General features: G+C 46.0%; 1 protein-coding gene across 1 annotated transcript in view; it reads left to right on the top strand.

The window, feature by feature from the left end:
* The window catches only part of LOC135704081 (serine/threonine-protein kinase 32A), a 440,753-nt gene that overhangs the window by 405,948 nt on the left and 18,834 nt on the right, over nt 1–15,971 (top strand). The window contains exon 7 of the mRNA XM_065225510.1: nt 13,508–13,633. Coding sequence (XP_065081582.1) covers nt 13,508–13,633 — 126 coding nt within the window. The remainder of the gene's footprint in view (nt 1–13,507; nt 13,634–15,971) is intronic.

The following is a 15,971-nucleotide window of genomic DNA, read 5'->3' as shown; positions in this document are numbered from 1 at the left end:
CCCTATCTCTTTTAATACCAAGTAGCCATAGCGAGCATAATTGCGGGCCCACGCTCTGGGCCCGCTTAGGTTGATATGTGATCACGTTTTTATGCTGGCTACAAAAAGAAGACGGCGTGTCAGGCCCTTGCTTGGAAACACTATTTAAATTTTTCCTTATGTATAACACGATCACTGAGGCTGAGAACCATTTGCCGAGTTAAATTTAACTCGTGGTTAAAAGTGTCATTTCGAAAGTTATTTTCTATGTCGAAAATCCCTGTGCTGTCGATCGACCGGTTTTCGAGAAGAACTTAGCCAAGGTTGTCAAAATTTAACTTCTTGTCTGTCAGAAGTAACCGCGCTCGGATAGCAGGGTTAATCGATATCTTTCCATCTGTCAAATTTTAACCAAAAGTTAAAATAATCCATCAAATGGTTCAGAGCCTGAGAATAACTTAGAACCATTGGCGTAGCTAGAAAATTTATCTGGAGGGGGTCTAGGGGGGCCTGTTGCTTTTATGTTATTTTGTTAAACAATGGTTAAATAAAAACTCGAGAAGGCTGGCAGGTAAGCCGCAACTTACAAATACAGGTTGTAAGCATAAGTTCTTTAAATATAAATGTTGATAAAAGCCAACGAAATTAGATCAATTGTTATAATTCTGATTACGATAAAATTGAGATCCTTCCTAGACAGTCATTTCGTAAAAAAGAGAGTACATGAATATTAAAAACAAATGAAATAAGAATTTCTATAAACAAAAATTCGGTAAAATTTTGTTCAAAATAAATTTTAGGTATTAAAAAAAAGGTTTTGATATGATAGGTGTAACCGTTCTGTTACAAAGGTTCAATACAATATTTTAAATATGCACCATGTGATCGAGCATTCAAATAAATTTGTGTAACACTTGCGGTGAAACCCACTGGGTAGACGATACGGCCATGCTTAACGGCCGACTGCTGAATAAGGCGCGCATGGCCGCGGCAAAATGGTGACACGGAGTCACGGGTGATGAGCTGAAGGGTTCTGCGATGCTTAGAGAACGGCCATTGTTCATTTTATCTCAGGCGAGCGTGTAGACCAGAAGTGTATGTGGAATACATTTTAACAGAATACAGTGCAAGTAGTGAATCAAGGTGAAGTGTAAATCACCAATTCAGCTGATTCAGGACCTTTCTTTTCAACCAAACAAATGGTTTTCTTGTTGGCGAGTCAAAGACTGCCATTGCACGCTACGGTCTAGGTGACATTTAGTTACCTTGATCTAACCGTAAAGGACATCGTTCTCAGGCTGAAGGCCCTAAACACCAAGGAGAATTTCCCTTCCCGGTTCGACAGAGGGCCTTGCCGTCGTCGACCGGCTTCGTCAGAAGGAAGCGCCTGTGCATCGGAGCCATCTCCACAAACCGCTATACCAGCCCCGGTAAAACCAACCCGCCATCGCACTACAGCCGACGTTCGGTCAGCCTCGCTTCGTCCGCCATTGTCGGAATTGTACCGGAATTTCACCGAGTGGTGGTACCGCCATCTTGCCGACAAGATCGGCCTTTAAGGATCTTTCCGGAACCACAGCGAACGCTCGCTGGTCTGCAGTCGTCGTAGTCGCCATCGTCATCAAGGTGTCGTGACCGGACCGCGGTTTCCAGCCTCGGTCACGGCTACATGAATCTCGGCTGCTAAGCTTCCACTGCCACTGCTGCTATTCCTGCTGTTCCTGCTGCTGCGGCTCGTCCGTCGCCTTCAACGTTCGTCACAAGAATGCCTTCTGCGAGCTTGTTTTGTTTAAATGTTCATTTATTTTAATCTTTTTGTTATTTGTACATGATATTTAGTTAAGTGATTTAAGTTTAACTTTTTCAACCTTTAGTTAACATTCATTTTACATCAGTGATGTATGTGTTTGTTTTTCTTTGGGAATAATTGTGTGTTTGGATACTCATTAACCTACTTACCTAATATTGCATACCCTAGTTTACCAGCGCTCGGATGAGCGGATGCTCCGAGAGTGTAGCACTCTCGTTGAAATTTTCAAACGATTCATCGATTCGCTCCTGTACCGTCTTGCATCCTGCGGTTCGATGTAGATCACGTATCCTCGTGCCGAACGGGGCATCCAGTATTGTCCTCAGCAGCCGGTTTTGGACCACTTGTAGCTTCTTCTTGTGGGTCTCAGCACACGTACCCCACACCGGCATGGCATAGTTGACCACCGGAGCGATGATCATGTTGAAAACTGCTAGCTTGTTCCGTTGCGACAGCCTAGACCGTCGTGCTATCAACGGGTACAACGATCTCGATAGCGCGATGCATCTGTTCTTGAGGTTGTCGGTGTGGGTACGACAGATTCGCTTGTCATCGATGGTGACTCCGAGGTAGTTGACTTCGTTTGCCCACTCCACAGGCCGGCCGTTCACTCGGATGAGGCAGTCGGCTGGAGGTAGTAGTCTTGATGCTGGTCTATGTCGGAAGAGGATGGCTTGACTCTTGGTTTCGTTCACTTTGATCTTCCAGCTGGTCAGGTACGAGACGTACGCCGTTACGCCATGCTGAAGCCGATACCGATAGATGTTTGGGGATCTACCGTTGGCCATGCTGGCACTGTCATCTGCATACAGCGCGAGGCTGCATCCAGCAGGGAGTTGTGGAACATCGGAGGTGTAGATGTTGTATAGGATGGGGCCCAAAAGGCTGCCCTGAGGTACACCCGCTGGAACCTCTTGGAGTTCCGAAGCAGCACCTGGAAGATGTACTCGAAATGTTCTGTTTGTGAGATAATTTCTTACCATTCTCGCGAGGTAGGCCGGGAAGTTCGCTTGCACCAGCTTGTGGACTAGCCCGTCGTGCCAGACGTTGTCGAAGGCCTTTTCCACATCCAGGAGTACCATAGCCGTGTTGGTGGAGAGTGCCTTGTTCCGTTCGATGGTGTTCTCCACTCGGACCAGTTGGTGGACGGTTGAATGTCCCTTCCGAAAGCCGAACTGCTCCGGCACGATGACATGATGCTCTTCGATGTGTTCCATCAGACGTTGGAGAATGAGCCGTTCGAAGATCTTGCTGACTGCTGATAGCAACGTGATCGGCCTGTAGCTCGATGGGGCAGTTGGGTCCTTCCCCGGTTTTGGGATAGGGATGACCTTCCCTGTCTTCCATCTGGTCGGGAAATAGTTTAGCTGGAAGCATCTGGTAAAGATTGCTGCCAGGAAACGGAACGCCTTGCTGGAGAGCTTCTTCAGAACCAGGTTGAAGATAGCGTCGTTGCCGGGGGCCTTCATGTTTTTGCCGCGCTTCACTGCTGCACGCACCTCATCCTCGGTTACTTGACCGTCGAACGGCACATCGTCGACTTGTTCGTTGAGCTGATTGATGGTACGTTGCACCGCAGCTTCGTGGGGACTCACCATGCCTGCACCGATGTTGTGCGCTTCGATGAGTTTGCTAGCGATGGCGTTGGCCTTCTCCGATGGGGATACCAGGATGCCTCCGGTGTCGTCTTTCAGTGGTGGAACTTTTGCTGGTTTTTTCTTTAGGACCTTGGCCACCTTCCAGAACGGCCTTGAGTGGTCGCTCATATGTTCGATGCTGCTTGAGAACTGCTCGTTTCTGATCTTCGCCATCCGGTCCCCAATCTGGCTGTTGAGGTGGGAGACTTCTTGTTTTTTTCAGAAGGCATCCGGTCCGTTGGAATTGCCGTCTGACGGTGTTTCGTTGCTGGATCAATTGCCGGGTGTAGACGTCAATCGTGGTGAATTGTTGTCTCACCGGTGCCCAACGGATAGTAGCCTCTTCTGCAGCGTGTACAATGTCTTCGAAAGCTTCCAGCTGAGTGTCGATGGCTTCGATGGATGGCAGATCCATATCTTCGGGAAGTCGTGAGTCCACCAGGCGACTGAATGCCACCCAGTTAACGCGATGATAGTCTCGTCTCATCGATACCGGTGCTGTTGTTGGGTTGAAATCCAGTTCACACACCACCGGGTAGTGGTCGGAGCTCAATTCATGATGGGTGACTGGTTTCAAGAGTGCCAGGTCGGATAGGAACACGTCCAAGGTGGATGTTACTCCGGCTGGGGAGAGGAACGTTGGTTCGTCTGGAAAATGAATGTCACACGTACCTGAGCTGAGGTGGTTTGCAAGGAGGGTGCCATTTTTGTTACAGTTGTGATTTCGCCATAAGGTGTGGCGGGCGTTGAGATCACCGGCTACCACAAAGCCGGTTCTATTGTCGGTGAGCTTTTGGAGATCTTCCGCGAAGAGTTTTGCTGTTCCATTACTGTCTGCACACTGCCTCGGTACGTAGACGGCAAACAGCACGATGTCTCCATCAACAGCATGTATTTTTACGCCGATTGCTTCGATGATTGTTGTTTTCGGATGTGGTACGATCTCATAGCGGATGCCATGTTTTACGATGACAGCTACTCCGCCGCCGGTTGAGTTGGGGCGATCTAGCCGGATCATCGTGTGAGCAGGGAGGGAGAAATTTGTTTTTGGGTTGAGCCGGGTTTCGGTGATAACTCCTACGTCGATGTTTTGTTGAGCAAGGAAGTTGCCCAACTCTATCTTTCTCGCTCTTATTGAGCGAGCATTCCAATTGGCAATTCGCATGCTGCGGGGCTCAGTTGACCCCATATTTGCAGAGCAATTCACCAATGACCTTAACCTGGTCAGTACCTTTCTTGCACTGCTTCAAACGATCGCAGAACTCGCTAAAGATGGCCCACAGCTCGGCAGAACTGTAGAGCTTGTCTTCGCTTTCCTCGGAAGAGGAATCCGTTGTGGTTTGCGCACCGGCTCTGGTGCGAGGATCGATACGAGGTTGTTTATTCCCGGCAGACTGTGGGTCATCGTCGGGTTTTGGCCTGGGCGGCAGCGGAGGAAAATCCTTTGGGTTCGGAGCAGGCGCAGGAACCTTTTTGACTTCCTTCCGTCCCGGCTGGTGCGTGGTTGTTGCTTGTTGCCGAATCCGGATGTATTCGGCACGTTTGGGGCAGCTACGGTCTGTAGCCGAGTGAGCGCCACCGCAGTTGGCACAACGTTTCGCTGGTGCGTCCTTAGTCGGACACGTTTCTGAAGCGTGGGTTTCACCACAGTTGTTACACCTGCTCTTCAGGTGACAGTTTCGGGTTCCATGGCCGTGGTAGAGGCAATTCATGCACTGCGTTACATCGGCCCGTTTGTTGCGGTATGCTTCCCACCGCACGATGATATGCGCGATGTGTTTCACCTCTCTCAGCTGCTTGAGGTTGGTGTACCCCTTGGCGAAGTGCACCAAATAGAAGGACTCATCCAGGGCTGCACAATCTCCCTTCCTCTTGATGATGTGAGCCGCCTGGGCGGTGAGATTGTGTTCGTTCTTCAGGCGCCCCAGCAGCTCCTTTGGATCGACCAGCGGAAGACCACGAAGCACTACCCGGTAGGGTCGTTCATTTGGTTTGTCGTGTGTGTAGTACTCAAGTCCACACCGCTTCAGATGCTTTTCCACCTTGTTGAACTCCTCTGCGGAGGTGCAGTTGATTTTGGTGCCAAATCGGGTGATTTTGTACGTCGGCCTGGCATCACACGTGTGCATCTTATCGACGAGAGTTGCGAAATCGATGTTCTTGACCACCAGCGGCGGTAGCTTTCCCTTTCCGGCGGGATTTTCCGGCTTGGAAACCACCGGATTTGTAACCACCGGGGTGGTGACTACCGGTGTTTTGACACCCGGAGGGGAAACCACCGTGGTCGACTGATCCGTGGTGGTTTGGGATTTTTGCTGCAGCGTGATGAATGTGTTGCTGTTCAGCAACTGCTGCTTCAACTTGTCCTCGTCAACGATAGGCTTGGTTTCGGTTTTCTTCCTCTTGGGCTTGGCGCCCGTAGAGAAACCACCCGCGTCGGGCGGCGTCTCGTCAACGTCCATCTCCTTCCGAAGCGCGCGAAAAATTTTCCGAACTAGCGAAAAAAAAAAAAAAAAAAAAAAAAAAAAAAAAAAAAAACACGTCCGAACGCCTGAACGGCAGATACTGAATGATGAAGTTAGCTCATATTTATACCAAAAGAATGTTCCCTATTTTACACAGCACTGCTAGTTGTCTCGGGATTTGCCCTCACAAAGCAATGATAGTTAGATTTTATTTACATTCACGCTAATTTGGGTTTACTCAAATTACGCGTTTCATTAATGACTTAATTTTCATTTTTTTTATCATTATTATTTTACACCAACTCTATACACCACACAAGGGTATGTGCCAAGAAAATCGAACACAACACCACACAATCCACAAAATCGGTAATTGGAGAAATACAGTGTTTAAATTGATCCGCGTTGTGTTTCAGTTTAATTGAAAGCTTAAGTGCCTTTTCATCCGCTTAGCCCCTCCAGTTTGCCCAGTAGTGCGCCGACTCTGAGACGCAGTTCAAGGAGTCTCGTGCTGCTGAGTTGTTGTCGGGCAGAGCATTAGTTTCATAGGCTTCGACAAGCTTTGAATCTCCTGGCATATTTCCGGGTCCTGACTTGGATCCAAACGCCACAGGATTCGCTGCGAATGCTTGTCAGCCGCACGCATCAGAATCTGCAAGAACATTTCCTTCACGTCAGAGCACACCGCAATCTTGAACTGCCGGAAGTGGAACAATACTCCTAACAGCGACACCAACTGGTCCGGCCCTTTTAGCAGCATGCCGTTTAGCGAAACTCCGTCCACCTTGGCAGCAGTGTCCCAAACGATGCGTATTTTCCCTGGTTTCTTCGAGTTGGTCACAACCCCCACAGGGAGGTACCAGATTATGCGAGGATTCGCATCTTCGAGTTCGTCCGTTGTGGCTTTATGAATGTATCCCTTGCTTATGAACTCTTGCATCTGCCGGAAAACGTTCTCTTTCAACGCTGGATCCCGTGACATCCTCTTTTCCAGGCATTCCAGCCTGCGAAGTGCCATCGTGTAGCTATCTGACAGCTCCACATCGTCATCTTTCCACAGCAGTCCAGTTTCAAATCGCTCACCGACACGAACCGTCGTCTGCTCCAGCAAATCCAGTGCTCGCTGTTCTTCTTTAGATCGTAAGGTGACATTTCCTGCTCCCACTTCCTCGAGATCGTAGAACTGCTTGACAGTATCATGCAGTTCCTTATTCGTCGTGCACTCGCAAACGTGGAAACTGAATTCACTTTTCGATCCAGGCTGTTGCTTACCGTAGACGCACCATCCGAGTCTGGTCTTTACCGCAACTGGTCCATTTCCGTTACCTTCCCTCGACTTCAATGGAACAGCTAATTGTAGATTGTCAAGTCCTATCAGCAGCTTAGGTACGGCGTTCTTGTAGCTCTGTATCGGTAGCTGCTTGAGATAGTCGAACTGCTTCACGGCTTCCCCCAATTGGAAGGTCTGGCTGGGAAGGTTCAGATTAGACACGGTACGAACGTTCGACATCTTGAACCGTTTCTGCGAACCTGCTCCACCGACAGTGATGGTGATAACTTTCGACTTTTCTTCGATTCTCAACGTATTACCCGTCCATTGTAAGCACAATGGCTGAGTAGTTCCATTTACTCCGAGTTGTCTGCAATATCATCAGAGTCAGCGATGATCCTTCGTCCAAGAAAGCATACGTATTCACCTCACCAGTTTGCCCATAAAGCGTAACAGGCACGATCCGAAACAGAACGCGTGATCCGAGGTACTGATGAGTATGACTCTCTGCCTGTTCTGTTGGCGCAGTAGCTGCTGCAGTTCGCCTTGTTGAATGCAGCAACGGATGATGGCGATACTGACAGCCATCGATATTGCAACGGTTGTTGCTTCTACACGACCGCTTTCCGTGACTGAATAGACAAATTTGACAAAGCGACAAAGCTCTAACTTTTCGCCAGAGATCGTCGACATTCAAAATCTTGAACCCCGAGCACTCGCGCAACCGATGCCCCACCTTACTGCAGAAGATGCATTCGATTCGCTTGCTTGCTACCAACGGCTGATCATCAACGGTGTTCCCGGTGTGGAAATTAACGTACCCTCTCGGCTTTTGTTTATCCTTGCTCCTACTAGACTCCGGTTCAAACAGCACCACACTAGATGCATCACCGACGACGTTCTCCATGTATCTGCTGAATGTCTTCAGATTCACCACGCCGAGACTTCGCTTGTACCCGGCCCACATAAGCTTCTGGTCGGCTGGTAGCTTTCCGATAAGTTCCTGAAGAATCATCGGATTCGACAGGTGTGCATGTTCGTTGGCTGCTTCGATATGGTCACAAAGGGCTTGCACTACCATACCATATTCGATCAGCCCTTCCAACTTATCCGACTTTGGAGCGGGAATCTTCCGTACCTTTTCCAGTAACGCGTTAATCAACAGCTCCGGGCGTCCATATCGCATACGAAGTGCCTCGATTACCTGCGGTACCGCAATAGGCAATACCAACCTACTGCGCACCGTCTCGAGAGCGGTTCCTTTGAGGCACCGTTGTAGTCGGAGCATGTTCTCCCCGTGCGTGTACCCACACGACGCCGTCGTATACTCGTAGTTGGAGATGAACATAGGCCAATTCGCGGGATCACCCGAAAACTGTGGCAGATCGCGCGCCAACGATTGACGTGCGGCAAGCTAATGCGGTGACGGACCGTTCTGGTTAGCGTTCAATCGCTGCTGCTGCTGCCGATGATACCACTCCTCCAACGACGTAGACTGTACGTTCCTATTCGTTGTGCACACGAAGGGTTCACGCTGCTGTTCGTTGTTGGCGAAGGGGATGCGTTGCTGTTGGCGACTATCGAGAGTATTTTGCCCGAAATCGCGAGAATTAAACCGTTGTTCCCTGGTAACAATGGGAACCGTTTCGAAAGGGATCGCGAAGGACTTATGAGGGACATTACCATCGTACATTTTATTGGGGAAACCACTATCGTTAACATTGCTCTTACCTGCACCGCCAACCTCATTGGCATGCGTTTTCGGGTAGGCACCAAGGTTCCTAGGCTGCTAGTTACCTTGCTGTACATCGCCAAATAGAATCGGGGAATTCATCTGACCGATCGTTGGGCTGATGTTCCAATCGGTTGGGTCTAATCCAAGCTACCTTTTGCACTGCTGCAGTTCACGTCGAAGCTCCTCCATTTGCTGACTGGTTGGAACTGATTGTAGTTGGCAGCGCTCAAGCTGCTTCTCGAGATCGCGTAAAGTCTCCACAATCTCGTGATTGTTTACATCCGCGGGCTGAGCGACTGCTGGCGGATTCGATTGTTCACCCGCCGCGCCGTCTTCTGGCTCCGGATGATTGCTAATCCAATCGGAAACTCTTTCTCGTCGTTCGTGATTGCTTACCCGGCTCCGGGATTCGATCACCTTGTCCATCAGTTCCAACTGCTCGTCCAAGAATTTCTTCTGCAGTTCATGCTCCATTCGTTGTCGTTCAAGCTCCTGGCGTTGCTTCAACAGGGTGAGATTGCGTTGTACGTTGGTTGTACAGCTGCACGAAGAGATGTTTGCTGGTGGGGGTGGATTCGGTGGTGGTGATGCAGTGCAGTTCGAACACATCCACGCTCGGTCACTGACGGACTCCGTCACACCAGCACACGAAAAGTGCCACCACAGATCACACCCATCGCACTGCACATAATTTTCATCGGCATCTGGATTGTCGCATGCTGCACAATCGCCGTGCTGTACCATCTCCGGATCTCTAGCGGGAATCGGCAACTGCTTGATGAATTATTGTGAGAAGTGAAGTGATGCGCTGAGAAGTGAAAGGCCCGCACTGATATCCGAACAGCTTATATATTTAATTTTGTGTGTGTGCTTCAAATCTATTATTTGATTTTGGTTTAGTTTTACAAGTTGTTTTTAGGTTAGAATAGAACTTACAATTCAGTGGCGATTTTCGTTCGAATGGTCTTTCTGGCCAGTATTCAACCGCTTGCTGTATAATCCTAAGTAGATGTAATTCTTGTTTAAGTTTTTAGGTTTCACTAAGTCCATCAAATTTACCTTCACGTATTAACTATTTAGATTAAAGCTAGATGTAAGTAAGATTAACTAATTTAACTTTCTATAGTAATTTTTCACCCGCGTGTATCTGGTTCAATTCTTTCTTTTTCGTTCCTGCAGACTGACGTTTCGACACAGAGAGTTTGTCGCGCGTTTACTCACCGCTCGTGTCGTGATGTTCAGACGGCCGGGTTGCCAATTCAACCGTTCAATCAGTCGATGTCCCTGTGCTAACACACCGTTTAGTGAGAACGGATGGAATTCGACTTTGAAAATCTGCGTTAGTGAAATCGGTGATAATTTTAATTATCATAGCAGCAGTGGCACATTCGTGCAATTTTCAATTGTGACATTTTGAAAAATTATAAAATTTTAAATTTAACAGATGCGTAGATATATTTCTGATCGATTGGTGATAAAAATATTGAAATTGGTCCAGGGGCAGCTGAGTTATTAATGTTTAAAATCTTTCATAATTTTGTTACATGTTCCATTTTCGGTTTTCACAAAGTGTACACCCATATAGAAATCACAGACGTAGTCCTATGTAAAAAAAGTTAATTGTTGTTGAGATTGAGGTGCTCATCATCTGAGTGATGCTTCCTTCCTGTTAACTGGATGCACATTATGGAACCAAGTCAAAACTACTGTTTTCATTCAATCGTTCATTTGAAAAACACTTTTTTTCGACTTCCCAATGAGGCCCTGTCATTTAAGACTCAATCATTACAATGGTAATATAAGTCGAAACAAGAATTAGTAACGACAATGTGGTAAATATGTATTCGTAAAAAATCAGTTCGTGAGCAGTTAGTCAGATCAAGTCTCATTCTCTCCGAATACCGTTCATACTGGCGATACAAACTCCCCTCATGATCCTATCCTTCGACAATGTACCCCTCTAACCTCGGGTAAGCCGCGAGTATTCGGCCCAACTCCTACTAGACATAATATTAAGAGAATTTTGTTGCAAACAATGGACAAAAATAATTATCGGCTCCATAAAGCTATCGTGATTGAGCCTCCAAAATAAACGAACTAGATAAAAAAAATCTCATTCTCTTTAACGCGATATTTTCCCTCACTCGTTGTCCAGGCCACTTTAACCACATATCCCATGCAAAATTCCAAAATTTATAACCGTAGTTCTAAATTTTTTCCTAACTCGTTGATCGTAAATATCTATTTAGAACGAGTTTACTGTAATAAGTTTTATCTTTATTTCACTCTCTCGTTTTCTTCCTGTATCTCTTTTTCTCTCATTCTTATATTTACTCACGCTGCATCTATCACCGCAAGGATACTGATTTTGATTTACCAATATGAGGTTTTGTCATCATGATCATTTTTTTCAGAACAATGTTTTTTAGGTTCCATTTGGGGTCCAAAACAACTGTGCAAAATTTAGGGACGATTGGGTGGCTTTCCGCATTGCGTTTGAAATTTGTATGGGAAAACCTATTTTTTGCATCTTGATTCCTAGGGACCACAATTTTGCTTTACCCATGCATTTAATCACGTAAAACTATAATCCACCAACATTACCGAATAAGGTCCTAAAATTTAAACTGAGGAGCTCGACTAGCTCGGAGGCTGCCGCTTTTGCTTACTGAGTGCAAGATCGTGGATTTACTCCCAAGCTCCTCCTAAAACAAATCAATTACTAAATTATGGTCGCATCGCCTGCTAATGCGAATCCTGACCCATCTCCTACAATACGCGTTGGTGGGTTGCTGGCCTCCCGTTAAGTAGGTGTTACATCAACAATATCCTTCCTTTCCCCGTTATGGAGAAGATGGGCGTGGCCAGCAGTGGTGATTGTCATGCTTTTCCTGTTCTGAATTTTGATTGGAGAGCTATCCACTCGCAAATACTTTTCCTTAAGCAATCAGAATATGAACGATAAAGTAGATACATGACAGTTACCTACCAGTATGCAATCTACGAATTACTCCGTTAGAAACGCAATGCAATGGTAGCAATTCCATTTCGTATGTTGAAGCGGTCCTTTTTCACATAACCGGCCAACATTTGAAATATTTAAAGAGTTTTAAGTTTATAGATTTTAAAAACATAAAAGAACTAAGCGCAAAAACAATTGTACTGACCAACCGTGGTCCTACGTCAATCTTCCGTTAGTGCCCCTAGGCACAGACTACATTTTTCACTTTGGAGTAAACACACCTTAGCAACGGGTAAATCGATTAGAATAACTTCAGCGCTCAAAAGTACTGCCGTTTTAAATAATATATTTCGTGACATACTTATCAATGTGCCGAAAAGTGTGTCATGCTGTGTTTCGACACAGTGTGCATGAATGACTTCAAAATTAAAGAAAAAATAATCACCACGAGAAAGTCGCAACGGGTTGCCAGCAGGCTTGCTTCCACTCACTTGCTATAAAAACATGACTTTCTGAATTTTGAAATCATTAGATGTTATAATTATATTTTGTACTTGTTAAATACAAGAAGAGGTTGAAAAGCAAGTGTTTAACACATTAAACCTGTCAAATTCGCTTTCAGATTGTCACAATCAGCGATTTTACGACTCGCGAGCGCTCACTCTGAGTGAACGCTCACGAATCATAAAATCGCTTATAGTAACACTCTGGTAGCGAAATTGACAGGTTTTATGAGGCAAAGACTTGCCTTTTAACCTGTTCTTGTATCTAACAAGTACAAAACATCATTATAACATCTAATGATTTCAAAATTCAGGAAATCATTTTTTTATAGCAAGTGAGTGGAAGCAACCCTGGTTGCCAGCAGTTCCATGAGTAATTAAATCTTTATACGAAGGACTTTCAAAAATGCACTTTCACTGTCATCATACTGTTCGATGCATACAATGTAACTATTTACGTTATTTGTCAAATCCAGGTAATCATGACATTTCATTATTGAAAACACTATTAATGAAGAAAAGAGACTTACTGCTGTCATGACGATTATCTGAATTTTGTCTAGGAACGTAATTATTAGTGACCTATGCATCGAATATTTAATTTTGACCCAGGATCAAGCGAAGTTCTCGCTGGTGGCAAAACACCCATAAACAGCGCTGTTCAGCAAGCTGTGTAAATGCCGTCATCAGCATTCGTCGCAAGACTTCATTTTCCTTTTTCCTAATTGGGCATAAAATTCTCAACTTGGTGGAGCTTCTTTCTCATTGTTTATTAAAAAGCAAAAAAATACAGCTTTCCCCCCGAAGAACGCGTTACCCACTGAGTTCTACCCACCGCTTTGTCTCGGTGGGTTTTCAACGAGGCGCTCTTATTTTCTGCGAGTGACTAGTTCTCCATTGGCACTACTCACATGCAAAAAATCAGACCGACTGGTTGAAACCCCGCCGAGAAAAAGCGCTGGGTGCAACTCAATAGGTAACGCGTTCTTCAGGAGATAGCTGTATTCGCATTTCTCCTGAACCAAACCCGCCCCTCGCTCAGTGTACGTATTATTGAGGAAAACTTTCATCCCTACGCGAAACACCAACGACGACGAAGAGCAGGATTCTTTTTAATAATTATTTTTCCTCTTCTTCCGCCTCCAGGACACGCACATCTGACCGACTTTAACATCGCAACCCGGCTGCCACCGGATGGGTTGGCCTGCAGCATGTCTGGCACCAAGCCGTACATGGCCCCGGAGGTTTTCATGTGTGCCTTAGAGGAGATCGGTAAGTTGGCAGATGGCGGTGAAAATGTGTATCTATTATTATCCATAGTAAGGGGGAAGGGGAAGCATGGAAGAGATGGTAATGGGACCATGCCTCCGGGACACGATGTGCCATTCCGGGTTTCTCCTTCACGAGTCTATCAGTATAAATAGCAGCAAACGAGGGCCTGAGGGTCTGTGCCGGTTGCCCTATTGGAATTTGTACGACCGGGCGAGCAAGCGATATTAAAATTTCAGCATTTTAATTTAATAAACAAGCGAGGCTTGACGATGACGATGTCGCTGTGGATAGTGTGTATTAATATTCGCATGGTTGTGAACTACGTGTAGGCTTCGGTGGAAGCTATAGATATAGCCATAAAGCCGAGCGAATCGAACGTCGAGTGGGAGAAAGCGTTTCGTGATAGAAAATTAAATTATTCACCGATTTTCCCTGTTGAAAGTGTGAAACGGACACGGAGGCGGAAATGTTTGACGGCTAATCGAACGAAAAATGTAATCCGCCTAGAAGCAATGTCGAGCTCATTTTGTTTTTCCGCTGGCAAATAACTGAACCAAACATGGTCGAAACAAACAACATACCACGTGTTCGTTCGGAAACAACTTGTTAACTTGAAACGCTCAGCCTTTCCAGAATTGTTTTTCAAATAGCGGTATTTCTGTTTAGAAAAATAGCGGTATTTATCGGGCTTGAACATTTTCAAAAGTGATGAGCGGGAGGTGGTACTATGGCAGGGCGCCCACTTCACAAATATAGCTCAAATCTGCTAAAATGACGTTGATTATCATGATGATGAGCGTAGAGGAGGATGTCAAATCGAAAATCGGTAGTTATCGGTATGAAATTTTGTAAATCGGATTTTCAGAGGCTCTATCTTTATATACATATATATATATATTGAGCATACAAATCGGTAGCTCTGGCAACGCTGCTCACTCTATTCATAACCTGATGGATACAAAATCCCAAAACTAGCAACTTTGGTTTTAACAATAAAAATCTGGCACTCAGTGTTGAGGGCAGCAACCACGCAGGAACCACAACGACCGAAGCGAATAATCGGGACGAAAAAGGAATCGGAGAACTGAATAAAAAGATTTAGGCGTAGCCAAGGGTAGGTCACCCCGCACACCAATCTTGGGTCATCTTTTTTGTCAGTGTGCCGCAAGTATTCCGATTGTGCCGGTCATAGAGCAAGCTGCAATTGTTTGTAAAATACCCATCCCGGCAACCCGGTATTTCTGACACCTTGAATGTTTTGGTTTGAAATCGCAAGGATAAATCGGATTAAGGATGACGCGGGAAGTGGCGAGTGTGCGAAATTTCGGTGTTTTGTGATCCAAAGGGCAGTATTTTAGTGTTTTATAATGTCCTCAAAGGCAGACCAGAAACCTAGCCTTTCGGCCGGAAAGAGTTGGAACCGGTGGGGAGCATTGTTGGAGACCGACTTTAGAGGGTGATGAATAGACTTCTTTAGTTTGTTTTGTGTGAGTTGCAGCATTATTTGAATTAAGGGTACTAATGAAGTCTGATTAACTGCTCTTCCCCTTGAGTCCACTCTAGAACCTACATTCCATGTTTAGATCTATAATTGAACTGCTGGTCTGAGTTCCTCTAGTATATTCAATTAGAAGATGTCCCTGAACATATAGTCAAACAGCACGTAATGTTCTGAACAACTTCAATGACAGTTGTCCAGCAGTGATCCCATTTTATTTACAACAATCTAATGCCTACGAGATTGTGCCGATGGATGTACCCAAGCTGTGCCGAATATAATTTCGGTACAATGTACTGAGTGACTTACCCCTTGGGCCTAGCAAAAACAAAACAGGTGTATTTCGGTTAAAGCTCGGGTTGAAGTACACAGTTCGGATGAAAAAAGGAAGTAGACGCTTGCACGACCGCTGCTCGTTCTAGTTCGGGAATGTTGGCAGTATTTCGATCGTTGCGTTTCGGTAGATGGTGTGTGCGCGCGAGGTAGTCATTTCTAACTCCCCACACTCCTCCTAAATGTATACCGAGTCATTACTTTCTCGATAAACCCAAGCTCTCCAAGAAATCCCGGAACTTCGTAGTGCCCAAGGGCTTCGTGAACCCGTCTGCAGTCATCTTCTCGGAAGGGCAGTAGATCAGCTTCACTTCACCTTGATCGCATAGGCCCTCGATAAAATGCTGCTTAGTGTAAATGTGTTTGGACCGCTTGTTAGTTTTCTCCAGGTTCACGAAGCTTAGGCAACTTTGATTGCCTTCGTAAACCATCGTTGCTTCCTGTTGAGGTTCACCGAGATCCGCCATCAATCGATGAAGCCAGATCAACTCCTGGTAAGTCTCGCTC

The sequence above is a fragment of the Ochlerotatus camptorhynchus genome, unplaced genomic scaffold, assembly GCF_037179485.1.
Source record: "Ochlerotatus camptorhynchus isolate MF236.1 unplaced genomic scaffold, CSIRO-AGI_Acam_v1.1 ptg000230l, whole genome shotgun sequence".
In the NCBI taxonomy this organism is placed as follows: Eukaryota; Metazoa; Arthropoda; class Insecta; order Diptera; family Culicidae; genus Ochlerotatus; species Ochlerotatus camptorhynchus.
This window is presented reverse-complemented; position numbering and strand designations above follow the sequence as displayed.